General features: G+C 45.7%; 1 protein-coding gene across 2 annotated transcripts in view; it reads left to right on the top strand.

The window, feature by feature from the left end:
- MRPL13 (mitochondrial ribosomal protein L13) overlaps nt 1-26,645 on the top strand; it is a 102,442-nt gene that overhangs the window by 4,906 nt on the left and 70,891 nt on the right. For both annotated transcript variants that reach the window (XM_029591958.1, XM_029591957.1), the window contains exons 3-4: nt 440-533; nt 12,295-12,355. In XM_029591958.1, coding sequence (XP_029447818.1) covers nt 440-533; nt 12,295-12,355 — 155 coding nt within the window. The remainder of the gene's footprint in view (nt 1-439; nt 534-12,294; nt 12,356-26,645) is intronic.

Raw genomic sequence — 26,645 nt, 5'->3', positions numbered from 1 at the left:
TCCATTGGTTGACATGGAACTTCCTAGAGATTTTCACAAAAATCTGGAAGTTCTAGTAATATGGGATAATTTTTGCAAGCTCTCTGTACAAAACCTCACTATTAATTGTGCTTTCTATTGGCATTTTATGCTTCATAGTGTTCCCTTTTTTTTTTTTTTAAACAATGTCATTTTACAGTACTATGAAATGTTGTTTGTGGCTCAGTAAGATTGGAACATTCTGTTAATCAAGTAGTTTGACTTAATACTGACTGGTCTATAACTGTAGTGTAAACAGCTTTCCTGCACAGATTATAGCACAGAGCCTTTTTTTGCGAAGGAAGTGTTTTGTTTTGTTTTTAACTTTGTGCCTCTGAAAAAAAGCCTTTTAGAAATCAGACCTATAATAATAATATGCATTTGTCATATAATTCACATCTACATCAATTGTAACTTGTAGGTGACTGTGGGGACCATGTTGTAGTGATTAACACAAGGCATATTGCGTTTTCTGGAAACAAATGGGAACAGAAGGTATACTCTTCACATTCTGGGTAAGTGTTTCTTCATTTTGAGCCTGCATTAAAGAAAGAATTATTTTTTTAAACAGAGGCTTCATTCCTGCTTTGGCAATGGTCATAATGTAATCCTATTCCTAGTGTGATCTGATGGTAGGGCATTAACCCCATTCCCTCAATTTCCTCCCTTTCTCAGTCTTATCCAAAACCCAAAATAGGAAAGTCCTCACCCTATAACTCCGACCCTACGCTTGGATTGCAGACAAAACCAAAAAATTTCTAAAGAACAAATGAAGCAGAAAACTTCTTTTTAAGTATTTAGCTTCCATTCACTAAGTGTAGGACTTTCTCACTGGAAAGACTAGGTTTATCGCAAGATGATAACCCCATTGGATTCCAAGAAGGAGACAGGATTATTTCAATCAGTGGGATCCCCTTCCACCTCCTTGCCTTGCCCTGTCCTGCCAGGAGTTTGGCTGGGAGTTAGTCTGCCTCATATGGAGAATCCGTTCCCCACTGTGGAGATCCCAGAGAGAATTGGAGAATAGCTGACTCACTTTCTTCAGAGTTTTTTTTTTTCCCTCCAAGATGATAGAGGTTCCCACCTCGGTTCCCACCATCTTTGACGTCATGATGTCCCCCAACATTAAGATCTGATTAAATGTGTACAGGGATTCCCTCAGCCTCTTTTTCTCTAATCTGCAGAGCTATCATCACTGCAAGTAGAATCTCTTGCCAGAGTTCTGGGTAGGGGAAAGCAATCTGAGTCAATTAAAGGAGATTTTTTTCAGAATTCTTGCAGTGATCCCAATACTTCACATTCTTCAAAGATTGTGTCGAGGCAATCTCCTGCCCTCCAGAAGAGGGACGCTGTCTCTCAAATACAGAGTCTCCATTTATTTGAGATGGTCCGCTGACCAACTTAGTCAGTCATGGTGAAGAAAATATTGAAGCAATGAAGAAGTCACTTCTTTTCTTCCAAAGCTCTATGTTGAATGTTCATATTGCAACCCATCAGCCTCTTGTTATGATCTAATTCTTACATGGCAAAGGTAAGCAGGCTAAGATCCCGTTTCCAGCAACATTCTCTTTATGAGATTAAGGAGCAACACACAGCTAACTTTTCACTTTAAGGCACCCATTCTATCAATTTCAATGGCATGTCTCATTTGCACAGCAGGTTCCTGCAAGAGGTCAACTCATATGAGAAAAGTTAGCCCAGGGAGCACATAATGTAGATCCAGTTTTTTGACGGACCTCCTATCTTATCTATCTCCATCAGTAATGATAACAGATAAAGACCAATTGGTCCATCCAGTCTGCCCAGAAAGATGCTTATGGTAGTTACTGCAGCTCCGTGCAGGTTACCCCCATACAGAAATGTTTGTTCCATGCCCTTTTATTTACTGTTCTTGTCTTACCATCCCTTCCAGGAGGGCATTCCAGGAATCCGCCACTCTCTCTGTGAGGAAATATTTAATAAAATTAATAAATGTAACCCCTGTCCTGGTCAGTTCTTGAGCACATGGACATAGAGGGAGGCCCCATGAAAGCCTCTTGCTTTTCAAGGCCCTTAAGGTTTTGCTCACTCTGGAGAGCTCTTCTGCACACCAGTACAGTCACAGAATAAAACAAAGTCCAAGAGGATACACTAATTGATAGCGCACCAAAATGGTCATAAAAATAATCCAAATTTACTCTCTTTCAAACAGGTAAGGTGCCCTTCCTCCCTGTGCCCTCCCAGTACCTTTGTGGTAGAATATATTTCAGCTGCTGTAGTTGTCTCAGTTTAAAAAAAATCCTGATTTTAAGACTGTAGCTGTGATTGTAGAGACCAATGGGTCCCTCAGATCTCTAGCAACTTCAGAAAACAAAATCCGAGTCCTATCTATGGGTTGGGAAGGCAATAAATCCGGAATTGGACTGCAGCTAACTCATAGGGCTTCAGTTTTTTTAAAATTCAGAACAAGAGTGGTTTTGTGCATCTAGCTCGACACAGCATGTAAACATTGAGAAATTCTAGAGAATGCTTTCGAAACATACCCATCTATATACAGGAGCTGTATGACATCAGCGTAACTCAAAAATCTACATCAATTATAGACCAAAAAAAATCAGAAAATGATTGGTTAAGTTTATTCACAAGGCCATTCATAACCAGAATATGCAATGGTTCCCTGTACGTACCTGGATCAGTCCAGACTGTGGGTTATGTCCCCAATCCAGCAGATGGAGTCAGCACAAGCTTTGAGGGGGCGTATCCATATATCCTACTACCCCCTCTGCAGGAGTTCAGTATCTTCTGACTCCAGCAGATGCGAGTAGGGGAATCAGGCTTCTCCTCCTTTTCCTTCTTTCTCACTTCTTTTGCTTGATTATTTTGCTGCCTTTTTCTGATGAATCAAGTTTGTATCAAGTCTTGTATCAAGTTTAAAAAAAAAAAAAAAAGAAAGTAAAGCAGGGTCCTTTTGGGGAGTGGCTTATCTCTCCTGTCTCTTTTCTGCAGCCGTGCTGTTTTTCTTTGTGGGTAAGTAAGTTTTTCTTCCTCTGTAGTTTTTCTTCACAGCACAGCTCCTGGTGCCCGCGAAAGCCGGTGGTGCCGGCCTCTTCGTTTTTCTTCACTCACCCGCGGCCATTTTGCAGCTCCTCGTGGGCTGCTGCCGCGCTTGGGAAAGACTTCTGGGGCGGGTTGTGTGGCCGGCACCCCCCTGTAATTGCGGACAGCGGGCAGTGCGGGCCGCCCGGGCCCCCCCGCAGCGGCGCTTTTGTGCGCGTGGCCCCCCCCCCCCCCCCCCCGAGGCTTTTGCTCTTTTTTGCCACCGTTTTTCATCTCTCCCCGGAGATCCCGATGCCGCGGCCATTGTGCTGTGCGGCCTGCGGCGACCCGGGGTCCCGGATTTCCCGGGAGGGCATCTGTGCACAATGCCTTCCCGGGGGGGAAGGTACCTCACAGTCCCTTACTGAATTTTCTTTTTTGCCCGGGCGGCGCGGGCCGGCCACTCCGCCATTTTTGGCGGGAACGGGGGCCAGCTTACATTCTGAGCGCCCGGAGGCGCAGGACACGAGGGAGAACGTCTCTCTGGAAGACCCTACATGCGGGGGCGCCCCCCGGATTCTGGTGCAGGAGCCAAGCACGCAGAGCCAGGGAGCAGGAACCACGCCGCCCCTCGAAACGCACCCGGGCAGGCCGGGATTCTCTCCGGAGATTATCCTGCTCATGCATACCGCTTATCTACAGAGGCTGGACACACCTGTGGGACCCCCCCCCCCTAAGATCCCACGGATGTCGCCCTCGGCGCCGGCCCCCCCCCCCCCGACCCTTCGGGAGCGGGGGCCTCCCGTCCTCCTACTTGGGTCCGTTCGGCGCCAGCAGCAGTGGGGGCGGTGCCCGACCCAGCGGGACAGGGACCTGACCTCCCGGACGGGGGCCAAGGGGACGGCACGCAAGAAGGGGATGATCCGCGTACCCTACGCCTCTTCCAGAGGGAAGAACTGGACGACCTCATCCCGCAGATCATTCAGGAATTAGATTTGGACCCTCCACCGGACCCACCTGCTCCAGTTGCTCCCGCTGTCGTCACCTCCTCAAAGAAGGGAGATCCAGTCCTGGCGGCGCTTCGGCCGAGGGCTCGGGCTTTTCCTATCCATGACTCGTTTTTACAACTTCTCACCAGGGAATGGGACACCCCGGAGGCCTCCCTGAAGAGCAGCCGGGCGATGGAAAAGCTGTACCCGCTCCCTGAAGATTTTCTGGACCTCATCAAGGTCCCAAAGGTGGACTCCGCAGTGTCGGCGGTCATGAAGAGGACGACTATCCCAGTAATGGGAGGTGCGGCATTGCGAGACACACAGGATCGTAAGTTGGAGGTTTTCCTTAAGCGGGTCTTCGAGGTCTCCGCGCTTGGCATGCGAGCGGTGATGTGCAGTTCGCTTGCCCAGTGGGCTAGTCTCCTTTGGGTACAACAACTCCTCACGTCTCAGAATCTGCCGGCTGATGAGGCTGCCCAGGCGGATCGGCTGGAGGCCGCGGTGGCGTATGGGGCGGACGCCTCGTACGATCTTTTTCGGGTCCTCGCAAGATCCATGGTATCAGTAGTGGCGGCACGCCGACTACTATGGCTACGCAACTGGGCGGCAGATACGTCCTCGAAGTCCAGTCTGGGCTCTCTCCCCTTCAGGGGCAAGTTCCTCTTCGGGGAGGATTTGGATCAGATCATCAAGTCCCTGGGGGAGAACGCTGTTCATCGGCTGCCAGAGGATAGGTTTCGTCCATCCAGAGCGTTTTCTTCTTCTCGGACCAGAGCCAGAGCGCAGCGGCGCTACAGGGGATACAGACAGGCGGCCGCCCGGCCATCCGCCCCCAGGTCTCAGCCCTGGTCGCGCTCCTTTCGCGGGCGTCGGCCCGCACACACTACTCCCGGACCCGGGAACCCCTCTAACAAGTCTTCACAATGATGCCAGTCTCGCCCACTCCTCTGTCTCCAGGATTGGGGGCCGGCTAACGTTTTTCTACGTGGAGTGGGCGCGGATCACCTCGGACCAGTGGGTCCTGGATACCATAAAACATGGCTACGCATTGGAATTTGTCCGCCCTCCGCAGGGAAGGTTCATCTTTTCTCCCTGTGGCTCGGACCTCAAAAGAAGGGCGGTGCAGCTGACTCTGGACAGACTCCGGGAGATAGGCGCTATTGCGCCCGTGCCCTTCGGAGAGGTGGGCTCGGGCCACTATTCCATCTATTTCGTCGTGCCAAAGAAGGACGGTTCCTTCCGGCCTATACTGGACCTCAAGGAAGTCAACAAATCCCTTTGAGTCGTTCGGTTCCGCATGGAAACGCTCTGATCAGTGATTGCGGCGGTACATCGGGGGGAGTTTCTCGCCTCCCTGGACTTAACGGAGGCCTACCTGCACATTCCCATCCACCCGGACCACCACCGTTTCCTTCGTTTCAAAATCCTGGACCAGCATTTTCAGTTCACGGCTCTCCCGTTCGGATTGGCGACGGTGCCGCACACCTTCACCAAGATCATGATAGTCGTGGCTGCAGCCCTCCGGAAGGAAGGCATCCTGGTTCATCCTTATCTGGACGATTGGCTCATCCGGGCGAAGTCATTCGATCATGGACGCTCAGCGGTGACTCGAGTAGTACGGTTTCTACATTCCCTGGGATGGGTAGTGAACTTCTCCAAGAGCTCCCACACTCCCTCGCAACGCTTGGATTTCTTGGGGACGACCTTCGACACCCTATTGGGCAAAGTTTTTCTGCGCCAGGACAAGGCTCAATCCTTGCGGGGTCACACACGACGGTTCTCTGCATTACCAGAGCCCACCTCCTGGGACTACCTACAACTCCTGGGAGTGATGGGGTCCACCATCGACCTTGTACCTTGGGCTTTCGCGCACCTCAGGACCTTACAGTGGGCGCTCCTCTCCCGGTGGAAACCAGTATCACAGGACTACCAGATGATTCTCCCGCTCCCGCAGAATGCCAGGGACAGTCTGGGCTGGTGGTTGGATCCGCCGAACCTGGCCCGGGGCGTGTCCCTCGATCTGCCAAATTGGGTGGTGGTGACTACCGATGCCAGTCTAGCAGGCTGGGGTGCAGTATGCGATCGAAGCGCCACGCAGGGGACGTGGTCCGCGGTGGAGGCGAAGTGGTCAATCAACCGTCTGGAAACCAGGGCGGTCCGGCTAGCTCTGCGACATTTCCTCCCGCTTCTTCGGAACCGGGAAGTCAGAATTCTATCGGACAACGCTACCACCGTGGCCTACATCAACCGACAAGGAGGCACGCGCAGCCCGCAGGTAGCGCTCGAGGCGGCGCTACTGATGCAATGGGCGGAGCGTCATCTCGTCCGGCTAGCGGCCTCGCACATCGCCGGGGTGGACAACGTCCAGGCGGACTTCCTCAGTCGTTAACTGCTGGACCCAGGAGAGTGGTCTCTCTCCGACAAAGCGATGCAACTTATCGTCCAGGTGGGGGGCCCCCCACCTGGATCTGATGGCGTCCGCTCTCAACGCCAAGACTCCACGCTTCTTCAGTCGCCGGAGAGAGCGCGGCGCCGAGGGAGTGGATGCCCTGGTCCTTCCGTGGCCCCCACATCTTCTGCTCTACGCTTTTCCACCGTGGCCTCTGGTGGGCAGGATGCTCCGCAGAATAGAAAGCCATCAGGGGACCGTGGTCTTCGTCGCTCCGGAATGGCCCAGGCGACCCTGGTTTGCAGACCTTCTACAGCTGGTGATCGACGGGCCAATCAGGCTGGGGCACCTCCCCCAGCTCCTACATCAGGGCCCGGTATTTTTCGAGCAGGCGGAACTCTTCTGTCTTGCGGCCTGGCTTTTGAGAGGCGCCGCCTCCGGCGTCGGGGCTACCCGGAGGCGGTAGTATCCACGCTATTGCGGGCATGAAAAACATCGACGTCGGCGGCCTATGTTCGGGTCTGGAAGGTGTTCGAGCTGTGGTGTACCAGCCAGGCCACGAGACCCGCTAAGGCTTCTGTACCTCAGATCCTTCAGTTTCTACGGGCGGGAGTGGAAAAAGGGCTCGTCTATAATTCACTACGGGTTCAGGTGGCCGCCCTTGGTTCGCTGTTGAGCGATGGGGGCTCTCTTCTACAGCACCCTGACATTGCTCGTTTTCTCAAGGGTGTCAAGCATATGTGTCCTCCGTTGCGGGACCCTTGTCCCTCCTGGAGTCTTAACCTTGTGCTTCGCTCCCTGTCGGGACCACCGTTCGAGCCGCTGCGCAGCGCAACGATAAAGGATCTCACTCTCAAGACTGTTTTTTCTTGTGGCCATCTGTTCTGCTCGACGCATCTCGGAGCTGCAGGCTCTGTCGTGTAGAGAGCCTTATCTCCGTTTTTCTGACTCTGGAGATTTCGCTTCGCACCGTTCCCTCCTTCCTGCCGAAGGTGGTTTCTGCATTCCATGTGAACCAGACGGTGGAGCTGCCGTCCTTCTCCTCCTCAGAGCCGAAGACTCTCCGTCTCTTGGATGTCAAGCGCACTCTGCGCCTCTATCTGGAGGCTACAAATGAGTTCCGGATCTCTGACCATCTCTTCGTACTCTGGTCCGGACCTAAGAAGGGGTCTCAGGCCTCGAAGGCTACCATTGCCAGATGGTTGAAGGCCGGCATTGCTGCTTCCTACATTGGGGTGGGACGGATTCCCCCACCCGGCATCGTAGCGCATTCTACACGTTCTCAGGCGGCTTCCTGGGCGGAGTCTCGCTCGGTATCCTCGCAAGAAATTTGTAGAGCAGCCACCTGGAAATCGTTACACACGTTCTCGCGGCACTATCGTCTGCACCTCGCCTCTTCGGTCTCTGGACACTTTGGCGAGCAGGTTCTCCGAGCAGGCCTCGCAGGACCCCACCCGGTTTAGGGAAGCTTGGGTACATCCCACTGTCTGGACTGATCCAGGTACGTACAGGGAAAAGAAAATTATTACTTACCTGCTAATTTTCGTTCTGTAGTACCATGGATCAGTCCAGACGCCCACCACGTTTTGGGTTCTTGATCCTGCTCAGCTCTGCACTATTTCCTGTTCACAGTGCTCTGTGTCTTCACAGTCGTTTCCTTTTTGCTGTTTTTCACAACTCCCTACAAGTTGGTAGGATGTTTGCAGTTACTTGTTGCGGTTACAATTGTTTTAATTATCTGTTTCCACAAACTTGATCCTTCGGGGGTTTCTACTCGGGCTTTGATATACTCGATACTGAACTCCTGCAGAGGGGGTAGTAGGATATATGGATACGCCCCCTCAAAGCTTGTGCTGACTCCATCTGCTGGATTGGGGACATAACCCACTGTCTGGACTGATTCATGGTACTACAGGAACGAAAATTAGCAGGTAAGTAATAATTTTCTTTTCTCTGATCACTTTACATTCTGCAAGGCAAACCGACCAACAAGAACACAGCACCAAGCCAAACTCCGGACTCCCTCTCCTAAACTTACCAAACATGCAACTACAAGGGAGCGCTCTTTTATCATAGCAGGAACCACCATTTGGAACAGAATGTCCAATAACCTGCGCCAGGAGCCCTGCCATAGAAAATTCAAACAAAACCTCAAAACCTGGCTGTTTATACAAGCATACCAATGATTGACTTTACTTTTGATCTTCCGAATCCTCCTACTTACCCTCCCTTGTGACTCCCATACCCCCCTTGCTTTCTCCTTCACTCTCCCCGCTAGACTAAGTCCACCTCTTTTATTGTATAGCTTACATTTATCTCAAATATGGTTATTCTTTTGTTTTCCTGTTATGCAAAACACCGTTATATATTTCAATGATAGTTCGTTAAATATTGTATTGTAAAGCTTGTTGCTGGATTCCTGTTCATTGAAAACCGAGGTGATGTTCCGAACGTGCCGCGGTATATAAAAACCTCTAAATAAATAAATAAACAAATAAATAAATATTAAAGAGCACCACTGATAAGATAGAACCCTGAGGAGCACCACACCTAATGAAAATTCAAGATGAATGCCACCACCCAATTCGATCTGTTGCTGACAGTTAGACAAAAAAAGATGTAAACCATTGAATAACACCGACTTCAATCCCTAACTTCCACAACCTGTCAATGAGCATAAAGTGATTTACAGTATGGAAGCCTAGAGATATATCAAGCAATACTATTAAAAACAGCATCACCTCTATCCACTTTCTCAAAATGTTCCTTCTATCCTTGCAACACATGGGTGCAGGACAATCCTTCCTATTGGGGAGCGGTATGTCTCCCTAATACTAGATCTTGCTCTAGAGCAGTGGTTCTCAACCTTTCTAATGCCGTGACCCCGTAATACAGTTCTTCATGTTGCGGTGACCCCTCGCCCCGCGAGGGCGGGGCAAGGGCAGGGCTTTGGTCATATGGGGCGGGGTTATGGATAGGGTTGGATTTTAGTGCATACTTATTTATTATGACATTTATAAACAGAACCACCATTCCTCATAAAACAATAAAATTAAGAAACATAAAGCATCAGTTATAATAGTAAAACCATACTAATAAAAGAATATTTTAAAATTACTGATAAATAGAATTTCTATTAATTAAAATCATATACATTTTTATAATTTCCCAAACACCAATAATATTTCAAAACAGCACATATATCAAATAACACACAATAATTAAAACTAATAAGGATTTTAAAAAGCCCCTGCTGTCCATACATGGGAGCTCTTGATTTCCAGTCACCCTGATATTGTCGAGGATTAGGAGGTTATCCTCTCTCTCTCACACATACTCTCACATGTCCATTCTCTCTCACACATACACTGTCACATACATACACATTCATGCTCTTATACCCACCATAACCTCTCACTCTCACAGACACTGATACACTCTCAGGGTGTAAGACACTCTCTTCCCCCCCCCCCCCCCCACTCACACACACTCTTACTCCCCTGGATTTTCTCATACACACTCATGCTCTCACTCTTACTGGCTCCCTCACAACCTCAGAGCCTCTCAGATAAAACTCTATGCAGCAGAAATAATGCTGAATGTTGAGAATTGTGTTATGCAGACTAATCTGGAAAATGCACTAATTTCTACATGAGTCATAATGAATCAGTCCTCAGCTGCAGGCTTCAATTGATTATCCTGGCTCCCTTTATGTTTGCCAAATACAGTTCATGTGTAACAGCAATCCTAATTCTCCACCAGATCAAGCTGATTTCACATCCCACTTCATACTTTGTCACCTCCAGCTGAGTCAAACAATTAATCTAATTACTGCCACTGCTGCCACGTGGCTATTGGGGAGGCGCTGATTGCTGCTATTGGCACCGAAGCCCATTCTGCTGCCTCCTCTGTGCAGGCCCCCTGGGTTTCCACTTCCTCCATGTTGATCTCATACATTGTGAGATCCGCCATAGAGAAAGTGCTACTCTTGCACATTCCCAAAGATTACATGTACCAATCAGTAAAAAGTAATTTATTTTTTTTTACATCTGCTTCCCTTTATTTTTTTGCCATTTCCTTTTATATTGCCTTTTTATCTGTTTCTTTTCTCTCCACCTGTCTTCTTCCCTCAAACACACGTCAGGTTCTCATTCTCACATGCATTTCTCTCTCAAACACACATACACACACAGGATCTCACTGTCACATGCTCTTTCTGTCATGCAATCATTCATACACACAGTCTCTCACTGGCACAGGCTGTCTGAGTCTCACACACAGGCTCTCTCACACCCCCACATGCTGCCTTGCTCAAGCACAGGCTCTCACTGTCACATGCTGTCTCTTTCACACACACAGAAGCTCTCACATGCTGTCTCTGCAAACACACACAGTCTCTCAATTCACTCTCACACACAATCTCTCAACTCATCTCATACTCGCACACACCTCTCTCTCACCTCTGGGCCTCTTCTTTACGGGTCACCACAGGATGGGCTCTGCAGCAGCCCTGGTCTTCTCGGGCCGCACTGCTCCTCTTCTGCACGCGGCTGACGCACCTCCTCCTTCCTGCCCGTGCGGCTCCGGCAACATTTGTCTTCCGGGGCAGGGCGGGCAGGAAGTAAGTAGGAGGAGCACCGCGACGCGCTCCCTTTTGGGGTTGGAGGAGGCAGGTCTCCAGCTTTGCCCCGCCTCCCCGCAGCAGCCGCGGCGCCGCGGACCGGCAAAAAACCCCAACGGCCCGGTACTGGTCTGCGGACTGGGCCGTTGGGGTCGGTCCGCAGATCAGTTTTGGTCGAACGACCTGTGTTTTGGTCGAACGACCAAAACACAGGTCGTTCGACCAAAACACAGGCGACCCTTGTGTTTTGGTCGTTCGACCCCCGCCGGGGTCGCGACCCACAGGTTGAGAACCGCTGCTCTAGAGTAGTGTTATTGTGAGATCTGTTGCACACTCCGATCAGCTGAAGCCACTAATAGCATTTTTTAAGGAGTAGTATCCCTTTAAAGAAGTAGCAATGCCATGTATTTGGGTTGGAAAAACCCAAGAGAGGGGATGACGTTCTGTGCATGAAACAAGAGCTGGATCTGGGGGTTATCAAATCTTATGAGCTTAAGGTGGCCAGACAGATAGAAAAGATGATGGTAGAAGCCAGAAGGATGGAGTTAGTACAGAGGAAAGCTCCTAAAATAGTCAACAGTCTTCATCATAAAGCATATGAGGATAGACTTAAAGATCTAACCATGAGTATCCCTGAGGAAAGGAGGAAAATAGGAGATATGATAGAGACATTTAAATATTTCCAAGGATTAAATGCACAGGAGGCAGGTCTCTTTCTATAGAGAAGAAGCTCTAGAACAAGAGTTCATGGGATGAGGGTGAAAAGAGGGTAAAATCAAGAGTAATCTATGGACATTTCTTTATGAACAGGGTGGTGGATGCATGAGTAGGCCTCCCAGTGGAAGTGGTGGTGACAGGGACAGTTTTGGAGTTCGGAGTCCAGGAAATTATGGGAGAAGCACAAATCTCTAAGGGAGAGGAAGGGATTATAAAGCTAAGAGGGATGTGTGAATGGACAGAATCGACGTGCCACATGGTCTTTATCTTCTGTCTTGTTCTATGTTTCTATGTAAATTTAAGGAAGAGAATTTGTCAGCAAAACTGAATTGCTTCTTTAAGATTTGTAGTAGAAACTGCCTTTGTTATCACTTTTCAACAGCATGTTATGCTGATATTATAACTTAATCATTTATTTACATTTTTCATTTGTAACATATTTTACCAGCAGTGTATACGTATTTTTCTAAACACACAAGTGCGTAGCCTCCATGAGTTAAAAGTACATTTCAAGTAAATGTTTTCATTTGGTGTCTTACTAGTTACCCTGGTGGCTTTCGACAAGTGACTGCAGCTCAGCTTCACCTGAAGGATCCAACAGCAGTAAGTATCAATGAGTAAGCAGTAAATTTTAGAATTTGAGAGATTGAGTTCATATCCAGTGTACCCAGGCTCATGAGAGAAGGCCATTCCTGTCGTGGTATGTACAAAACAAAACCTCTTGGAGACAGCATCCAGTAAGTACAACTTTTCAAGTGCTCATTTTTTTTTTGGTTTCAGGTTTATCTTTAACTCCATTGTTCGTGGTTTGCGTTTATTTTGTTTTCTTGTTTACTATTTGTTCTTTCCTTGTTGCTTTAGGTATGATTTAATGATCTATGCATTTTATGTAATTTGCTTTGTACAACTGTGTTGGTTTAAGCGGAAAGGGACAGTAATTTTGATACTGGCGTGCGGGCGCTCATGTATGCACATATGCTGGCTTGCGCCAAAGGATGCAGCCATTTTTATAACATACGCGTGTATATGTGCGCATGGCATAAAATAGGCTGCACGCACATACATATGCATGCAATTTTATAAGGTCACGTGCAAAAGCCGCGCTACAGCGTTAGTGGGGAGATGTTAGTAGACATGCATGCCGACGTAATTACCTATGTTCCCCAATTCGTTCCCAGTTCACCCAGGTAAAAGATAAGATTTCCTTACCCCCTCCCCCTAATTAGTCGCCCTTTTACCCTATTAGCCCTTACCTGTAAAAGCCCGCTGACCAACCTAGTTTTTTTTTTTTGTTGTTGTAGAATTTACACGCCATCAATAGCAGAAGTAAAGTTACGCGGTAGGGGACCCCTGCACGCGCTTCTGCGCATAAATATTTACGAGCTGGTTTCATTCATAAATCCTGGAGTGCCCCACCCAGACCATGCCCACGTCCTACCCCTTTTGTTTAGAAAAAATGTTTGTGCGCTTACCAGGAGATACACGCACATATGGGTGCCTTTTAAAATTCGTGCGATGCCCGCCAGCCCGACTTCTGCATGTATCTCCCGGCTGTGACACGTATCGAGCTTTTAACATTCACCCCTAAGAGTATTGGAAATAAGTAAATATTTAACATTTTTAGATTTCTTTTAGATTTTCAGGTACAGTGCCTGAGTGTAATCCGTAGGGCCATTCTCCAAAATTCAGTGGTAGAGTCACTGCCTTGAAGTCCAAAAGGCGGTCACTTCAAATCCCAGGAAGGACTGCAAGTGAAGACGTCATCAGTAGTAAGAAAAAAAAAAAGTAAAGGCTTCTGTCCAAATCATTAGGGAGATTTTATCTAAAATTTTGTATTGAGCTCTAGAGGCCATACCTATGCACAATAAAGATATGTTCAGTCCAGAGGAGGGTTGCCAAAATTGTGTAGAGTCTTGAGGATTTAAATCTGTATTCCATTGAGGTGAGGCAAGCCATGACAGACAATTCAGTGTTATAAATAATGCAGAAGAATCTATATTTAAAGTGCAAGCATAGTATCACAGTCCAGTGTTTCCCCCAACCCGTGTGCCTTCAGGATGCCAGGGAAAAGTCACCACTGCCTGATGCTCCGATTCAAGCCAGCACTTGGTTTCTGCTCTCAGCATCTTGCAGCAGCAGTGGTTCTTCAATATATAGGAGCTCCTTTCCGAGACTTCTGTGTAATCGTGTTTGGCTCCAGCAGGATCCCTGGAGTGTGGTAATTAATGGGCAGCATGCAGGATACAAGTAGCTGGGCACCGCTTTATGCTGAGCACACCTTGGTGAGTTCCCCTCCTGAGCCTCCTCCTTTCAGGCCTTCCAGGCTCTGTCCTATCCCCAGGCTGAATGAGACAGGGAGTGCGTGCGCACATCCTCTCAGTGTTGAGAGCAGCAGCATTGGAGGTGCTCTGGCAGCCATATTCAGCAGCCAAGGTAGATAACTGAGTTAGCTGCCTGCACCACACCAACTTCTCCTTTATCTTTTACTTGTTTTTAGAGTAGTGGTTGGAAAATCCGGTCCTGGAATGCCACAAACAGTCTGGGTTTCAGCATATGAATATGTATGGAGTATATTTGCATGCACTGCCTCCACTGTGTGCAAATATCTCATGCATATTCATTGTGGATATCCTGAAAACCAGACCTATTTGTGGCACAATGGGACTGGAGTTGCCTAACCCTGATATAGGGAGAACTGGTTCAATGTGACGGGTTCATGTGTGTCCACCCCCATTCTTCCTTTGTTTTAAAATTTGTAATAGAGACTATGCTTCATTATGAGGCTTCTCCATGTCTACACTGCCTACTTTATGGAGGCTGGTGTACCACACTGCATTTTTTTTTTTTATTAAGTGTGCCTTGGGTTTGAAAACTGTTGGGAAACACTGTTGTGGTAGATGCTAAAATTTTCAGAGAGGTAACCAAAATAACACAGAGGTTGATGGCACCTTGTAGAATGTAGACTAACAGATTTACTGATGCTAGCAGATAAGGACCAATTGCCCACCCAGTCTGTCCAAATGTCCGCAGCTAATTAAGGATCTCCCAGCTGTGGGCTGTGCAAACGTGATTGCCCATATCTAGGATGTCCCTTCTTATCCAAGTCTGTTATCGTCTCTCCTCTTGGGAATGCTACCATTTTGGTCGACGAGCATTCAAGTTTCCATACTGAGCCCCCTGTTCTACCACAATCCTCCTTAGACATGTGGTTTTGGTAATATGTCTGTCCATCTTCACTGCATCAGTTTTTCATTCATTTAAACAGCATCATATAGATGTACATTAGATAATAGATATACAGTAGATAATATATTTTCAAACTTAACTTACACAGCTACTCATCATACATTATAGTTTCCTCAAACATTACATTGATGAAGTGATACCTAGTGATATTTCTGATCAGAGTCCTGTGGTATATTTTGTTTGTGGGATATTGTGGGAATAGAATTATAAAATTTGAAACGGGGGAAAAAAATGTCTTCAGTTGTGGTTGTTGAGGACTCCATAACGCTGAATTTCCTGATTTTGTCCTCCATCATCTTAGGTGGAAGAGCATACAAGAATCTCACTTCCCTCCAGCACTCACCTTTCCCATGCCTAAACACAAGGCTCTGTAGTAATCTAAATTACCATCAGTACTAGCATGGCTGTTGTCCAAGCATCAGACCTCCTAGATCCCCTGTGTCACCTGCCAGACAGACCTGGCTATGTGAGCACCTGCGTTTCTGCTAAGACTTCTAGTTAATTATAGACCCAGCTGTTAGTTTGATTCTGTCATCACATTATATTCTAAATAACTCCTAGTGAGCCTCTAAGCTCTCTCGCATTTCCTGCCTTACATCGCAAGCCTGTGTTTCCACTATGACTTCTGATTATTACAAAACATGTAGACAGACCCAACTGCTAGTCTTTTCTACCATCACAGCCTGTCAGATAACCTTGCCATGTGGATACCTGTGTTATTGCTGGAACTGTTTAAAATTTCATACTAATCTCCTTGCAGCCCAGGCATCCATTTTTGAATCAGGCATGTAGAGCACTCTTAAATATTGCTATGGATATGAGCACTAAAAAAAATCTTTCTGTCACTATAAACATTCATACTAGCATAATCATTCTTCGAACTGAGGAAGGTTAATACATTAAGGTTGTGTTTTTCAAAAACATTTACACACTTAAAACTGGGTTTTGCATATATAAATACTCTTTCTCCTAGGACAAGCAGGATGGTAGTCCTCACATGTGGGTGACATCATCAGATGGAGCCTGGCCCGGAAAACTTTTGTCAGAGTTTCTAGAAACTTTGATCGGTACATTGAGCATGCCCAGCGTGCCACTATCCACACATCCATGCGGGGTCCCCCTTCAGTCTCTCTTTTTTTTTTTTCCATGAAGTGTTTGCCTCGTGGTAGTGGAGCTCAGCTCCTTCACTCGTTTTTCAGAGTCTGTCCATTTTGTCGGTGGTCTCTGCGCCAGGTCCCCTTTCCACTGGTCAGTGTCCTTCCTTCGGTGCAGTAGGTTAAATTTGTTCCCTTGTTGCGGTCTATTCCCAGTGTGTCGCTTCTCGGAGGCTGCCAGCCATTGACCATTTGCCGGCTGTTTTTTTTTGGTGTCGTCCGGTTTTCGACAATGCCCCCTGTGGCCACGGACCATGTCTATCACTGATCCGCCTATTATCCATGGGAGGATGATAGCTCTGAATCCTTTTTGGAGGACTCAGGTGACCTATTGGAACTGTCTCCATCAGATGAGAGGCGAAGGTCCTCCCCAGAAGACCTTTCCTGTGCGGGCTTTGTCTGGGCAACAGCGGAGGCCATCCCTTTTCAGCTCCTCGCTGAGGAGGATGCCCGACACAAGATGCTGGAAATCCTCCACTTTGTGGATGCCCCAAAGGAAATAGTGTCTATCCCAGTCCATGATGTTTCAAAGAGTTACTCCTCAGGACTTGGGAACACCCCATGTCGGTTTCTCCGGTCAGTCGAAAGGTGGATGCATTTTATTTAGTGCAACAAGTTTTGGGGTTTGTTGTGGTGGAGTCCGCCCTCAAGAAAGCCAAGCGCTCCCGCACTCACGCCTCTGCTCCTACTGGGTCGGGCGCATCGGGCGTTGAACGCTCTGGGTAAGAAGGTCTACTAGGGCGCTATGCTCATCGCCCGCATTGCCTCCTACCAATTGTATATATAGGACCCAGCGTAATCAAAACTTGTGCAAGCAAATCCAGGAACTGTCAGAGCCCCTGCCTCAACAGCACCTGGACTCCTTTTCAGTGGTGGTAAATACGAGTTGAGATCCACCTACAATGTTTTTGAGACGGCGGCCAGGGTGGCTGCAGCGGACCTCCTTCATCTGGAGGTCCAGGAAAAGTAGGCAGATCTCCCCTGCACGGGGGAAAATCTCTTTGGCGATAAGGTCAGGGACGCGGTGGCCCAGCTGACATTTCTATGTTTCTGTTTCTATTACTGGCTGATTGTCTTCCTTTCCTCACTCTCTTGGTTTTAAAATTTGGAAAAGAGATTGATGGGGTTTTTAGTGCTCACCTATCTCTTCTCTTGACTATATGAGTCCTCATCTTTTCCACACTGCCTGCCCCATAGAGGCTAGTGAGCACAACCTTTTGTTAACATAGGTGTGCCTTGGGTGTGGAGAGGTTGAGAAATGCCGGTTTTAATGATAGTCCCATTATACATTTAGTATTCTCTTAACTTTATTCAGTGTTGACTTCTGCTATTTTACCTTCATGTTTTACCTTAGCTGTCCTCTGGATGGCAATGTATCCCAACATATTCAAGTGTTTAAAATAAAAGCATATCTTTCCTTATACTGTGGACATTTTCAGATGTACAAACAGCAAGAAGTAATATACATACTATTTCATTTAAATGTTGCTGAGCTGTTACTTTTTTAAATACTTTTAACTGCTTTCTTGCAATTCCAATAAGATTCTTGTAGCAGCCATGTTACAAAAGGTATCACAAATTACCTCATTCTCATTGAATGTGGTTTGCTCATGCTAACTATGGTGTCACAGATGAAGTAGCAACATCCAATATATCTATCTGTAGACAAATACGTGCACATCAAAATGTTTTAAATTACGAGACCGTTATACATGGATCCTGTTGTCTGTGCTATAAACCTATGCAGGGGTTCCCCAGTATAATCAGTATATGATGGTCTCACAATATAAAATATTTTGATTAGATGCTCCATTCCAGAACATATATTGGTTTAAAGGTGGATATCTTGGATACTGCTGCATTTAACGTTCTTCCTGATGTGGTTTTGTGATTTGCTATACTATCTCAGATGATAAATCACATTGTGCATGAAACAGTCCATTTTGTATGAAGTGGTTTCTGACACTGTTGCTTGCAAGGTTTCAAAGGAATTTCAGGGAAGAAGCTTAAAAATTTAAAAAATGAATATAAAAGCTGAATGTATAATTGATAGGCTTGGTATTCATAGGCAGTGTCTGATACTAAAGCTTGGGGAGACTGCTAGGCAGCCGTCACCAGTACCATGATCATTTTCAAAAGTCACAGGCCACCTGTGATTATTGTAGTTCACAAGATGAGCGCACAGCTGGACTGTAAATTTAAAACTACGTCCTCCTGCCCATGGTGCAGCCACTAGAGTTTCCAACTTGCTTAAGTAAATAATGGTCAGGCCTGCCCCCGCCCCCACCACCACATCCATAAGCCTGCTGGCCTTCAGTGCCCCTGCTGTGGGCCTGCCTTTATAACCTCACCCTCAGCAAGCTTCCACTCTTCTCATCTACCTATGCACAGTGGGTTTGAGTCTGGGACCGTTTCGGTGCATAGCATCACTTCTTCCTGGAGTATGGGGACTTTAATCCTCATTCCCACTGAACTTTGCATCACTCCTGTTCAAACAGGAAGCTCGTAGGGGTACCGCCAGAAAAGTTAGTGCATGCTCTTCAGTCTCCATTTCATTTTGCCATAATTGATTCTTTTAACTACATTTCTCTGAAAGTCAGACATGATAGATAGCATGATTAGGACATGGTCACCATATGTGTGAAAATAAAAAGCTTATGTGAAAATATAATGCAATAACACCCTATAGATTAACCAGCTTTCTAATGCTTAGTGATGCCTTGTGAGACACAAAGCCAAGGCAAGTGTGTTCAGCCTGCAGATTGTCTGTTAAGTGGATAATGTGAAGGCTATTTCCTTGTTCAGATAAATACCCACTAGTGTTGCTTAACAGTAATCAGCTCTGTTTTGTTCAAACAAATACAACATAGCAGTTGCCCAGATTGCTTGCTGTAGTAGCAAGCCTCTTAAAGAAAATTCAAGAGATTACAAAAAAAAAAGTCCTACTCATTAATGTATTAAATATTTTCTCACAGTTTGGATTCATTCATAAGAAAACAAAACAAGCCTTATCTCTCCCCAGTGCACATTTAACATTAGCTTCCTCTAACAGAGAAGCTGGAAATGAGGTAATTGGAAGCACATTTGAATATTTGTTGTATTTTTTTCTTATGAGACAGTACGATACTTGAGCCAGTAAACAAAAAAGTAAAAAACTTTTCAAGGCAAATGAGATTAGAGTGAATTTCTTCAAGTAAATTTCATCTCCATCCAGTCAAACAAGTCCAGACGAATGGGTTATGCATGCCAACCAACAGATGGAGAACGAGATCACTCCATGTTGACAGCAGCCTGCCAGTATTCTCTGTCTCCAGCTGATGGTAGGAAAGACACCCTGTGTTGTGACCTTCGGCCGGGTAAAATTTGAAAGACAAGTTCTCCCTCCCTCGGTTCAGCAAAATCCTGTATTAGGAGATAATTCCTTTAGGGAAGGAAGTTTCTGAGGTGACAGTCAAAGCTTCCTCCCTCATTTGAACACAGCTGAAGGCAGTGGGGCTTCTAGTTTAATGGATACTTGGCCCCTCCCTCCTTTCTCCCCCTCTTCCTCTCCTTTCTATCTGGACTGCTGACCTTTTAAAAAAAAAAAAAAAAAAAAGGAAGAGGAGAATATCAGCAGCAGCATAGGTTGTGAAAAGTTGGAAAAAAAAAAAGAGCTGTAGAGGGTTGAGACAAGTTTTGGGAGGCAGTGGCCATTAGAGCTGAGGGCTTTGATGGAATTAGGCAGCTGACATTTTGTTTTCCTTCTTGTGGAGAGTCAAGGAGAATTTATTCTGTTCTCCCTTTCTGCCCCAGCTGTGGTACTGCCTGCTGCTGCTGTGGAGTGCGGGAAAGAAGACCTGCTCTGCAGTTAGGGGAACGCTAAAGCAGTTTCCCAGGGGTCTCGTTCAATGATGCCGGTCCTGTTTGGAGGCCAGCAGAGTTCAGAGAGCTTTGTTTTTTGGAGCTACATGGAAAGAGCTGTGTCAGCGGAGCACACTGAAGCACGGGCTGCAGTGGAAATGGCGGCCATGTTAGACCCTTGGAGAAGTTGACTTGGATCTGGGGCCTCCATTTTATCATTTCGCGGAGCAGAAAGTGCGTGGGCCGTTGATTGAATTGTTTAGTTTTGGTTCTATGAGTATTCAGTTTTCTAAGGAATCCTCCTAACGGTTGGCAGGCAGCACAGACTCTGCTGAGCAGAAGAGCTCCACGATGGAGTTGCACATATTTCACTTCCTACTGGCAGTTTGATAGAGGCGGGAACGGTGGCCATGCTTTATGATCAGGAGATTGAAAAGAGGCAGTTTGGACTAGGCATTTGGTGGATGTTCTATAATTTTAAGTGTGCAGCTTCTGCCTTCCCATTTCTAAGGTAGCACTAGGATCAGCTCAAGTCCTCGGTTGCAGCTCTTGATTGCATTTCTAGCTGTCTGTGGGGACTCACTCTGGTCCTGGGATCCAGTCCTGCATATATATGAGGTCATGAGTGAAGAATAAGGAAATCTTGATGATAAGTTCCTTGTTGGAAGTTCCCTGATACACCTTTAATTGTTGGGACGAGTGCTGCTCAGAAATTAATCCTCTGAGGAACTATTATGGTCAGGACTCTTCTAAATCCTCCCCTTGCCTTAGTTGGGTCTATCAAGTAGGACTTTTTTTTTTATATATATATATATATCAATGTGATATATATATATATATATATATATATATATAAAGGGGATGCTTCTTGCCTAGACTGTATACTTGCTGGTCCAGGAATGGAAGAGAACATGTGTATCCAGAAGAGTAGATGTGCTCATAGAGGAGTTATCCCTAAGGAACTACCTTTAGTGGGAGGTGGCGCAGCCTTCAGGGATTCACATAATGGCAAGCTGACTTATTTCTGAAGCAGGCTGTGCAGCTGCTAGTGCTCAAAAATACTTTAGAGCCCAGCGAAATCGACTATGTTAAATGCAGGAGGGGACACGAACATACGAGCACTCCAATCACTTAAAGTGTAGAGTCAGATGCCCACAACAAAAAGTGATCCCACAAAGAATAGTGTAAGAGACAGTAAAATAGTTGCTTGGTATGTGTATATCGCAAATTTAAAGTCAAGGACAAGAGTGAAACGGCGAATATAGATAGTCAAAACAAAGAGCAGGAAAGCCCTGCAGGTAAAAACATACCTATGAATGTATCGTCACATATTTAGAAATACAAAACATAGAGTCTGAATCTGAAAACAGAGGAATAATAACGAACCAGTGAGAGAATTACAAAACATACAATTTATCAAACTGCAAGTGAATAAACTGAGGCTACCTTGAAAAGCACATTTGGTGGCACAAAGCAGGAATAAATAGAAATAAAAGCGCGCCAAAACAAATCAGACCTTACATGCAAGTTGTTGTCTAAAATGATGTCACACAGGACACTTCTAAGTATTATCATGACCAGTTAGCACTAAGAAAGGGCCATGGTAATGTCAGGAAAAACTAGTGTTAAAGAGCCTTCCAGGTACAATGTACTCCCAAAATGGACATGCAAATACATCAACTGATATAATGAAAAAAAATGCAGCAGCATAATGGAAAGACATTCAAGCATAAACACATCAGTATAAACAATTCATGTTTGACAAATGTATACATTATGAAAAAATATATAAGTAATTTGAGTATTAAGTACATATTAAGATATACCCAAAAAAATAAATAAGGGTAGTTTTAAAAAAATTGCTCAATCGCGTACTTTTGTTTGCGCACCAGGCGCAAACAAAAGTACGCTGGATTTTATAAGATTCGCGCGTAGCTGCGCGTATCTTATAAAATCCGGGGTCGGCACGTGCAAGGGGGTGCACATTTGTGCAACCTGCACGCGCCGAGCCCAGCGCGCGCTGCCTGTTCCTCCGAGGCCACTCCGATTTCGGAGCGGCCTCGGAGGGAACTTTCCTTCGCCCTCCCCCCACCTTCCCCTCCCTTCCCCTACCTAACCCACACCCCCTGCCCTATCTAAACCCCCCCCCTTACCTTTATTGCACGATTTACGCCTGCGAAAAGCAGACGTAAATCTGCTCGCGTCGGCCAGCTGCCCGGTCCGTGTTCCGGTCCCGGGGGCTGGTCCAGAGGCCGCGGCCACGCCCCCGGGCCGAAACCACGCCCGCGTCGCCGCCCCCGAAACGCCGCGTCATTCGGCCACGCCCCCTCCCGCCCCTTTTAAAAAATCCCGGGACTTACGCGCGTCCCGGGGCTCTGCGCGCGCCGGTGGCCTATACAAAATAGGCACGCCAGTGCGCGAGGGCCCTGCACGCGTAAATCCGCCCGGATTTACGCGCGCAGGGGATTTAAAATTCGCCCCATAGTAAATAAAAAAAAAAAAAAAAAGATAAAGAAAAAGTAGACCAACAAAAACTAAAAGATAAATGCATATAGGCTTGTAAAGGTAAGAATTCTATAGGAAAATACATATAAAGGTGTATCCAAAAATAAAAATATTTTTTCCTCCAATAATTATGTGTAAAAGAGGACATTTTTAATAAAAACTGGACCATTCAACCTCTTTATTAAGTCCTGCTGGGTTTAGGGAACCTAATTAAAAATCCATCGTTGCTCACGTATTGTCAGTTAGGTGGAAAAATCGCCCCCGTGAGGGGAAGGCTAAAGAATTTCAATGACAAAAAATCTCAAATCAGAGTTGAGGTGTTGTGCAGACAGCCAGTGAGCCACAAGGGGTGCTTCACTTCTAGATGAACATATGCAGGAGCAATGTTCAAAAATTCTTGTTTTGATTTTTCTAATGGTCTTCCCAACATAGAGCAAAGGACAAGTAATGACATAAACAACTCCACTGGAGTTGCAGTTTAAGGTATGATTGAGAGAGTATTGTTGTTCTTATCGTGGTGGGAAAAACAGACAAGGATGCAGAAAAAGGCCAGGCTGTACAACGCCCACATGGAGAGTGCCTAAAAATATGGTGGTTTGAGATGTTATGGGCTCACTACAAAGGTCAGAATGTATGAACATATCACGAAGGTTCTTATCTGTATGAAAAACAAAACAAGGAAATTCTTTAAAAATAGAGTGTGGAGCTAGAGTGGGCCAATGTTTTTTAGTACTAGCACAGACTTCTCCAATATAACTCAAATAAGGGAAGACACAGGTAAATCTATCTATAGAAGTAGGAGCGGTAGGCAAAAACAACCAGTCTCAATTTACATAGAGGGCACGTTTATATACTGGAAACACCCTCAATTGGTTCACCTCATTTTTAAAGGACAGATTCTTCAAAGTCACCGTTAATAATTGCTCATCTGATCCCTACCCACTTGAAACAGGTGTGCCGCAAGGATCTGCCCTGTCTGCCATTCTATTTAATATTTATCTTCTACCACTCTGCCACTTCATCTCTAATCTAGGCATCTCATTCTTCCTCTATGCCGATGACATCCAGCTACTAATCCCTATAACATCTACTATTGAAGAAGCCATTTGCCTAACAGTAAAATACCTCAAATCTATCCAAATTTTTCTAAACCAACTAAAACTATGTTTAAATATGAATAAAACCGAATGGATCCTAATAAAAAGAAATTCCTCAGTCCAACCCTCACAAATACCCTATATTCAAATTGATAACTCCAATATTCAAATGAAGAATCCAATAAAGGATCTTGGCATCTGGATAGATAATGATATGAGCTTTAAGAATTGTATCGCTATTAAAACAAGAGAAGGATTTCATAAACTCCAGATTCTCAAACACCTCAAACCTCTTTTGTACCCAAATGACTTCAGAACAATTCTTCAAACCCTCATCTTCTCAAGCCTGGATTATTGCAACGCAATTTTCTTAGGACTACCCAAAGCTACTCTAAAACCACTACAATTACTGCAAAATGCCGCTGCACGAGTACTCACTGCAAAAGGAAGTTTGATCACATTTCTCCAACCCTAAAAAATCTTCATTGGTTACCTATTCCACAAAGAATCAAATACAAGTCCATAACCATTCTCCATAATGAAATCTACAAAGACAACAATTCCTCTCTGAACATCATGATCTCAATACACAAATCACCACGTACTTCAAGATCTTCTGACAAACTACTTCTAATCATTCCACCCCTGTCATCTGCGAAACTATCAGCCACTAGAGATAGAGCCTTCTCGATAGCAGGACCGATAATATGGAACTCTATCCCAGGACACCTAAGCTCTATCAGAGACCCCAAAACCTTCAAAAAAGAACTAAAAACATGGTTGTTTAGACAATCATTCGCAGACATATGACAAATCTTGGTTTATCCCACTTCTTGATTTCTGTAACAAGCCTTTTCTATTTATTTAAGTTATATATTGCCTACTGATAACTAGAGATGTGGTTCGGTTTTTTCTGCCGGGTCGTTTTTTGACTCGGATACCTCGTGGTAAATTTCGGGTTTTCTCATTCCGTTTTTTGAAAACCGGAACGAGGAAACCCGAAATCAGGCCAAAAAATGAAACGGCAAAGAAAGCTTAAAAAAACCCACCCCAAGCATTTAAAATCCGTTTTCTACGTAAATACAAACTACCCCCCCATCCCGATCCCTCCCCAAGACTTACTAAGTACATCCCTGGTGGTCCAGCGCGGTCCCCGGGTTCCATTTGCCGTGCCCGTGATAATTCAAGCCGTGCTCTGTAAAATGGTGCCGAATAGCCTCTGAACTACCATGTCACAGGGGATACCGGCGCCATTGGTCAGCCCCTGTCACATGGCCATCGGCGCCATCTTGTGCTCCTGTCATCTGACTGGAGCTGACCAATGGCGCCGAAAGCCTCTGTGACATAGTATGGGCAAAGGCTATCGGCACCATTTTGATTACTGGCAGCCGACAGCGAAATCGCTTTCGGACCCCTGCTGGACCCCCAGGGATTATTGGCAAGCCTTGGGGGGGTACTCCTTGATTTGAATAAAGGGCTGTGAAGGGTGATTGTGTAGTTGAATCGAGTGATCGCGACTTGGGTGAGGACCTGATGTGAATGCATAATGACAATACTCCATTTGATTGTCAAAATTTTCCTTATCTCGTTGGATCGAAGGATGTTTTAAAAGAGGACCTGATAGTAAACTAGAGTGTTATGGGATGACTGGAGAATGACGACCTGGTTGGAAACTTATTCTGAAGTTTGTGACATCACTTCGTATTTTCGCCGTTGTGCGACCTGATAGAAGACTAGTAGAATGAAGGGCACGAAGAATAAATACGACCTGGTAGGGAACAGTTTACGACCTGATTGAGAACAGTCTTGCCCACTGGAACTTCCGGTTTGAGCACTTTAAAAGGATCCAGTTGGTTGCTGTGTTTTAAAAAAAAAGGCGAGTCTAAATTTGGACCGCGACTTCACTATTGAATTAAAACAGCTGTTGGCAACTGTGAATGTTTTTTCTGTTGGATGTCATGGAACAAGCGTAAAGGATTATTCCCCTGAAGCAGGACCCCGGCGGTGGGGGTCCGAAACGCGATCGTGTCGGGATGTGCAGATGAGTATCACTGCTGAATTATTTTTGAGTCTATATTGGAAAAAGTGACATTATTGTTATCATACTGTGACTATATGAATTAAATTCTGGAGCTTTCATCAGCTAGGAGTTTTCATCAATTTTGGAGAAAATAGAGAAAAAAAATATATATAAAGTAAAATGGACCTGAGACCATAAAGACAGTCTGGTTGATTACCTTCACTCCTATGAGTGAGTCCTACAAATTTATGTATTTTTCCTGAAACTGGACAGCTTGAATAAGGTTATATAAAAGAAATACCAGGTGTACCATCATTTGTGATACATTATTTTCATAATGCAACAGTGTGTTCCTATCTGTAGGTTTACGGAAAATGGAGGTAGTGAACAAACCGTCATTAACTGAAACTACAATATCTAAAAATGATATCCTAGATGGGTCCAGATGATAAGAGAAGTGAAGGTTAGGGTTGCGAGTGTTCAGCAAGTCAAAAAATGTAAAAAATTGGACATCTTTGCCTGTCCATACAAGAAAAATATCATCGATAAAGCGAAGCCAGATTGGAATAAATTGATGAAAATGTTGTAGATCCAGTCTGCTTCAAATTGAGACACGTGCAAACATGCTACATCAGGAGCCAAAGTGGCCCCCATGGCAGTGCTTTTTATTTGTTTATAAAAAAAATGCCTTGAAAACTAAAAAAGTTTTCAGAGAGGGCTAACTTAGCAAGCTGTAGCAAACATGGAGTCGGAAAATGTGAATCAGATGGTCTTTTACTGAGAAAGGCTTCTACTAATAGGAGGGCACGATATTGGGGTATGTAGTTGTTCAATTTAGGTGTTCATCAGCTTGCAGTCATTTTTGTGTGGTCCTGCTCCTTGTTTTCATCTACATCTTTGTTTTCCACAGATTTAATGTTCCACCATAGTGATCTCTTTTTGTGTCCCTCCCAATGCAGCCAATGCAAAACACGGCCCGTGTGGGGGGACCTACAGTGTTGTGATTTATGAATTGATTACAAAGCCAGTCT

Source organism: Rhinatrema bivittatum, chromosome 2 (assembly GCF_901001135.1).
Source record: "Rhinatrema bivittatum chromosome 2, aRhiBiv1.1, whole genome shotgun sequence".
Taxonomy (NCBI): Eukaryota; Metazoa; Chordata; class Amphibia; order Gymnophiona; family Rhinatrematidae; genus Rhinatrema; species Rhinatrema bivittatum.
The sequence above is the reverse complement of the archived record's forward strand: the minus strand, read 5'-3'. Positions and strand labels throughout refer to the sequence as shown.